The sequence below is a fragment of the Pseudorasbora parva genome, chromosome 2, assembly GCF_024679245.1.
Source record: "Pseudorasbora parva isolate DD20220531a chromosome 2, ASM2467924v1, whole genome shotgun sequence".
In the NCBI taxonomy this organism is placed as follows: domain Eukaryota; kingdom Metazoa; phylum Chordata; class Actinopteri; order Cypriniformes; family Gobionidae; genus Pseudorasbora; species Pseudorasbora parva.
The window spans coordinates 63,220,347-63,227,768 of record NC_090173.1 but is presented as its reverse complement, the minus strand read 5'-3'; the positions used below and the strand labels follow the sequence as shown (position 1 = coordinate 63,227,768).

The 7,422-nt window shown below is 40.8% G+C and overlaps 1 protein-coding gene across 1 annotated transcript; it reads left to right on the top strand.

Moving 5' to 3' along the window:
* Positions 1-309: 309 nt before the first annotated feature.
* LOC137047993 (uncharacterized) lies at positions 310-5,996 on the top strand. Its single transcript, XM_067425946.1, has 6 exons — positions 310-1,167; positions 1,262-1,366; positions 1,504-2,737; positions 2,877-3,960; positions 4,073-4,145; positions 4,252-5,996. The coding sequence occupies exons 3-6, from the start codon at positions 1,740-1,742 to the stop codon at positions 5,307-5,309; spliced, it is 3,213 nt and encodes a 1,070-aa protein (XP_067282047.1). The 5' UTR covers positions 310-1,167; positions 1,262-1,366; positions 1,504-1,739; the 3' UTR covers positions 5,310-5,996.
* The last annotated feature ends 1,426 nt before the right edge of the window (positions 5,997-7,422 follow it).

Here is a 7,422-nt window from a genome sequence, read left to right as displayed (position 1 = left end):
GTGTAAATGAATCAAACAGAATCAGAATGTATGAACCATACAGTGTCAAAATTGGGTTTCGTTAAATTATTGTTTCATTTTGCAAAAGAACTGAGGTGTTCTGCTACTTGTGTGTGTTGATTGTGTGAGGTGTGTATAGTGTTTTGACAAAACAAGCCTTAAAAAACTAACAGTAAAGGTGTACATATGTAATTTTGTCTGTTTATGTTATTAATGCTTGAAAGTTAAATTATCTTCACTGTGCTTTTAGGTTCAGACATTGTTGGAGTCCCAGTGGTCAAAGGTCTTATTCCTGCTGCATACTAAGGATAATTCTGACATGAATCAGGATTATCTATTCTACATTTATTTTTTGCTGTTTGTTGGTTAGGCCACGTTCAGGCCTGTTCTAATTCTTGTGTTCAATTGTTCTACTAACATTGAAGGCATTTGTATCTCATCGTTGAGGGTAAGTACAGAGTTCTTGTTTTGCATGCTATACTTAAAGGTTTGGTATGTACATGTTCTACAGAGTAAAAGAAACACATGTCCAAAATGCAGAAGTACAGCAAAAGTACAAATATATTTTTAATTTGGACTAGAATGGCGCATCCCATTTGATACATGAAGTTGTAGACTACTCATGCAATGTAGACCCACTAACATACCACACCCCTAATATTAGTAGAGCGCAGGGCACAACCTAACGCTGGGTTAGTTGTAACACATACGTTTTAACACTTTCCACACATGCCAGGATGACGAAACTTAGTGTATTTACTAGTTGCCATATCAACATTATTTAGAGAAAAGCACCAAAATTAAAAAAAAATCTTTGGAAGATTTCACTGAACATTTATTTAACTATAGCAAAAGTAAATGTCTTAATTAAATTCATTTTTCATCTCAGTTAATACTCTGAACCCCAAGTGGATTTACACAAACTGAGACAGTCAAAAAGCGTTAGGTTGTGCCCCGCTCTCCCCTAAAAATAGTACTGAAGTCAAGTGTTCTATGGGTTTGCATGTATTTGCATTACTACTTATTAACACATTTACTAAGGGACAGAACTACAGGGTATTAGAATTAAATTACATTTTTCTGTGTTAGGGAGGCGTAAACCACCAGCAACACCAACAAAACCAGACCGGACTAAAGAATATAGTGCAACTGCCTCTCCACGGCCAGGTTGGTACATGGACGTGTACACATGTCGACTGCTGTAAGGATATGCCTGTTTCTGATCAGAGTTATGTTTTTTCCCCAATTCCCTTCACTCCAGTGAGGGTTCCTTTGCCAGTACCTTCAGAGTTGCTTAAACTGGGGTTATCTACAATCAAGACCACAGTACCTTTGAGACCAGGGCAAGAAACCGTGTTCTGTCAATGTAAGGACTTAATGTAACATAATTTTACTTGTATAACTTTTACTTGTAACATAATTTTATCAAATTTAAAACAGATTTTACATATTTAACAAATGTAATGCTCATCTATGACTAATGTCATCCTTGTCGTCCTGTAGCCCTCCTCCCAGTTACCTCTGCACAGTCTACAGCCTCTACTCCTCCCTCACGTTCCCCTTCAGCTGTTGGCGAGGCTTTCTCTGGACTCCCTGGTGCCTCTACTCCTCCCACAGCACTGCCTGCAGCCTCTGCTGGGTACCCTACTAAGTTGGAGGAGAAGCATGCTGTTCCACCATTGCCAAGCTATGACCAGGATGTGAGCCGATGGCACTGCTCTCACCAGCAGAGAATCTGGATGAAAACTGAAATGGAAGACTTGGGACTGTGGCCAGGATCTAGACCGGTGAGACATCCAATGAACATGATCTCCTTGTGGCGTTACCCACCTCAGCCTGAGCTTATTGATGCTATCTATGAGCTCCCATCACCAAAATACTTTCAACTTCATCCATTCTTCATTTGGAAACCAGAGCACAGCATTATGGAAAGAGTCCGCAACAACTACACTCTGCCATGCCTGTACGGCTGTCCGAATCCCCACGTTGTCTCGTCAGGTGTTGGACGACCCCGTGTCATTATTGGTACGAACAGCCAATACTACATACTTGCCTCTCGGCTCAGCTGTAAAGTTTGTAAAAAGTACTGGTTTGCAGACAAACCCCAATGGATGGACATGCTGCCAAGTCGTTTCTGCAACATTTTGCCAGCTTTTCTAACCCACAAGAAGGCCATATGTAAGACTGTGATGGATGAGTTGCGGCGCACAGCAAAGTCTCCCAACGATATGGCTAATCAGTTGAATGAGGCTCTCCACCTCAGGTATGAGCGTGCACACCTGGCTTACCTGTCCACTGTTAAAAATGTGCTGGATGGAGACAGTGGACTTTATGGTCAGCAGACCATCACAGGAGCACTAAGAGCAACAAACACTCCTGCTCCATTTGGTGGGTATAGTGATGTGGTCGGCTGGTGCGGAGTAACAGTCTCACCCCACTACTTGGTTGACTGCCTCATTCAGGAGTACCATAGGCAAGAGAGCACACTCAATCTGCTCCTCCAAGGCACGTTTGGACAAGTATTAAGGGCTGACCATACCCGCAAGCTGGCCCGGAAGGTTGTGCTTGCATCAGGTACTATGTCATCCTATGCCGTCATGAATGAAAACTGGATGATCTTGTCCTGGGTGATGCTGCAGTCTGAAAGTGACAAATCCCTGCAGCCAATGTATGAGGGGCTGTCTCGTCGCTACATTTTTGCTGGACTGCCAAAAGCCAACTACCAGTGGGTTGACAGGTAAGAACCAGCCATCACATTTTACTTCCCACCTATATTATATGTGTAACATAAACACAATATAGTATAACAAATACATGTATCATATGTATTTTAATGTTTAATATTTTAAATATACTTCTCTTTGTGTTTAAAACAGAGATTGCTGTGCTGCCTTCAGGATCCCAAACCCTGAGCCACAGGAGCACCTCCTTTGGGATTCTTGGTCGACCACTGAGGCTATAGTGACTGTGGCAACCTCTGGGCATATAATCAACACCTGTTCCTCCCGCGCAGAATACAACAGCGACATCAACATCAAGCTGGACTTGTTCCACTGCATGCGGCGATTCTCCAGAGAGTGTGTGTCAGAGCACCATCCACTGCACAGTGCTTTCTGTAAGTTTCTGTCAGCAGCTTTCAGTGTTGTGGACCAGACGGACCTACAGAGACTGAAGCAGGCGTATGTCTTCTGTGGGATAGTGCCTGCAAATCCAACAAAGCAGCACATCAGGGAGCACTGCCGCACCAGGGTCCCACACCCCACAGAGCTGCTGGAGAGAGTGGAGAGCGTTCTGCAAAGATTTTTTTTAGAATGTGATCCTGATGGTGTGCCACTGTTCAAACCATCAATGTTGAAGGTGTGGAGGATTCAGAGAGTCCACATCCTCAGAGGCTGCCTGAGTGACCCAGAGGTTGCGGAGGGGATCCTCTATAGGCATGGTGGAACGGTCCAGCTGAACCATGTGAAGGGAGAGGCAGCAGCTGTACCGGTTTGGATCCCTGTGAGAGGCACCTCTCAGCAGGAGGGGTTCCATTTCCATCAGGCAAGATGGGTCACCGGCACTCAGGTATCCACAGAACTTTTCCAGGCGCAGGGCATGATTGGAGTGGCTCGTTGGAATTTCCAGCGCCTTGTGGACCTGAAGCAGCCTGAAGTGAAGCTGCCTGCAGTTTTTGATCCAGTGCTGATCATGGAACTAAACAAGCTTTCAGACGTGGTGACGGGTCAAGCCAAGTACCCTGCTTTACTTGTCTCACAGACAGACACCAGAGAAAGGTTTGGACTGCAGTATCTGGAGCCTGGTTGTCGTCCTGTACCCCTGGACTGGGACAAGCACAAGTCCCAAAAGGTACATGTTGCAGGGGAGGGAGAGCGTCAGTCCTCAGAGCTGTCTGCACTCAGTGAGAGTTTCCCACCTGATGACCCACCCGAGGAGGTCAGGGAGGAACACTTTGCTCAGGTAAACTTGACTGTTGTATATAGGAATTTCACTGTCAATCTCACTCACTAAAACACAAAATGTAACTATGTAATCACTGATTTTATCCAAAATTAATTACCCTATGCTCCAGGATGACATCTTTGGTGTGGCTCCTCTTGGCTCAAAAACAATGATCCAGCCTGGACAGCCCACCAATGTAAAAGGTAATTTAACTCCCATCCTCATCCCTTTATTATTCCTTATTTATATGAATACTACGGCTATTTGAGAGATAAACGTAAAAATGATTTATTTTCCACTCTCCTTTAGATGAGATAACACCACCACTGCCCTTTACTCCCTCTCCACGTGCTGCTCGCACAGGTTCCATCAAGGCAGGCGGTCTACTTTTTGTCCTGGACCATGTTCGGTGGACACAGCCCATGAGGGATTGCATTGATGGCCTTCTGGTAAAGTACCACGGGCAGAAAGACCTCCTCATCCAGGTGGATGCAGAGTATGCTGCCCTTGTGCAGGCTGCCTCCAGGGATCCCAATAGCCTTTTACACCCCACCACAAAACAGCATATCTCCCGTTATGTGAAACACCTGGCCAAGATGACAAACACAAGTTCATCCCTGAACACCAGTCCAGAGAAACTCCTGGAAACCCAGCAGCTGTGGCATCACCTTACAGAAGGCAGTGAAACTGTAAGTGTTCCAGTGTTAACCCTCCAACCTGCCCCAGTGAACCCACCCAGTAATAAGCCCCAGGAGTCCCCGCTAACTAAGGGTGAGATTGAAGAAATGGTGAAAGAGCTTGTGGAGAAGCAGCAGCAAAAGCAACTGCAACAGCAGCCTGCCACAAAGAGGACACGGAACTGTCTTGCTTGTGGGCAGCCAAAGTCACGTTACCTTGGTGATGGCTCCTCCATTCATTTCTTCTATCAGTCTGGGACCGTGAAGTACTTTTACTGCTCGACAAAGGTATACCAGCTGTATGCAGCGGAAGGCCTCACCAATCCTCGAATGCCATTTGCTGACTTTGCTGAATTGCCTTTTTTTAACCGAGAGCTAGAGGCCGTAAAGCAGCGTTCTGCAGAGGCAAGACAGGTAATGGAGGAGCGGGGAAAGAGAAAGGCCTTGGAGCAGCACCCCACTGGTCGCCTCTGTAGGTTCTGTCACAAGCCACTCAAACAAGGTCCAGAGAGTCCACACACACATACTGGGTTCCCTGGTGTGGCAGGGAAATATGTCTATTGTCCTGCCAAAGTGTTTTCCCTATATCGGACAGAAGGGATGCCTCACGAGATGACTTGGGGAGAGTTCTGTCAGTCTTCTTTTTATGAGGCTGAAAGGAAGAGATGGGCAGCAGAAAAGGGAAAGTGACTGCCCTCATGTTTCCTGGCTTTGAATATGTACATATTGTAATTGTTGTATTATAAAAATATAACTGTGTATCTTGTTTGTTATGGATGTCTGTTACATGCTGAAACCACTGGTTTGTTCTTGCCTTATTGTCTTTCTGGGGTTTCTTCTTTCTTTTATTTTAGAATGCCATGTTGGTCCAGGATTGAAGGATTGTAAAATGTAAAAAATTCTGCTTAACTTTTACTGATTCATTTGCCATTTTTGTTTATTTATCAATGAAAATGTGTTTACAATTGTTTCAAAACATTTTCAAAACTCAGATTATTTAGATGATTGAAAGCACTACTTTTAATCTTTTGAAATTGTAAATACTTTGTATCTCACCTGTAAGAAATGTTTGCATATAATATTTATTAAGCATGTTGTTATACTGTTCTTAAATTTTATTAGTTTATTACTTTTGGTACAATCATATTTATAACTGTACTGTATACACGCACATGGGCAGTAGGATCATCTGTGTTCAACTGAAAAGTAGCCTAAGTGGTTTCTTTTTTATTCTTCCATAGACCTTTGTTCAGTTTAAACTGTAACTTGATTTCATAGACTGATTATTTATTTTGGTTACGTTAAGATATTCCCAGTGTTAATTTATTTTTTTATTCAATACAATTGTCTTTTTTCCCACATTATCTACATAGTGCAATTAATATTTACATAATGTTGTGGTAGAATGCATACATTTTGCTTTGTTCTTTTGAATGTTAAACTTATTTATCTTGTGTAAAAAGATACATTTGTAAATATTTGTTTGATCTTGCTTGTGTTTTAAACATTCTGATATTTGCAATATTTTCAGTACTTGCTATAACATGTTTATTATTATATTTTTATTATAGAAAAAAATGTTCAATTCACGTTCTCTTTTAGCAATTCATTTTACTCGTTCTAAATGTTGACAATGTCTGTTTAATATGCTGTGATATATATTTATCCTCTATTATCCTAGTATTAATATATAATAAACTAAATATATATAAAAAGAATGTTGTGTGGTGTTTTCATTTTAAATATAAATATTTAAATATGTGAAACATTAATTACCAATGGCTATGTAATTTTGGACACCTTAGAGAAAACTCTTAGGAAATGACTTATATTTGTAAATCTTAGTTTAATATGATTTACGATATTTTAGGGACATTAAAAAGAAATGTAAAAACAATCACATAATAAAAAAATATACTACTATAACACAACTCCATATTTGTATATTAATCATTTTAAATAGTTTTATATTTTCAAATAATGATACACATCGTACACAAAGACATCTGTTATAGCTTCTTATTTTTGTATCTATCTTAAAAACAATTAGACTATAAATAATGTTACTATAATTGTTAATATTACACTATAGAAACAATTATAGTAATGCACTTAGTAAATTTAATTTAAACTACATATCAGTTGTGCATTCTTTAGCAATTTTTAAATAATGTATAAAATGTATATACTATATATACTATAGTATAAATTTTGTTCACACTTCACACAAAATATATTTATTGTGTGAAGTGTGTGAAATATTTTGTAGGGTGTCTTCATTTTAATTAATCATATTTTAATTATTAAAATATTAACGACAACACCTGAACTATTATAGATGTTAGTAACTAAAACTTATGCAGACCTTACACAAGAATAATAACTGTTCAATACTTGATTATGTATGTTTATCATACGCTACGCGAATCTATATGAACAGTAACTTTAAATACATGTAATGTTATTTGTGGTCGAGGCGGGATTCGAACCTCCAATTTTATGCACTATTTTTGTCCCGCCTCTCTGGATTTTCCTCGCTTTCTATTGGCTAGCAGCGCTCTACACCTACGCGCGACTGGCCTCCGCGTGGAAGGCAGCTATGCTCACCACTATACCACCAACGCAGTCATTTTGCTTGGTTGCTGAACGCCACCTTAGGCGGTCAATGCTCCCAACACATTTTCAGCGACTGTGTGCAGAGGAACTGAAACTCTGTCTGTTTGGACTCGCAACTGAAAAAAATGCATTAACCTATGGACTCTACCTACCAATCTCTTCATTGAAAAACAAGCTCTCTAATTCA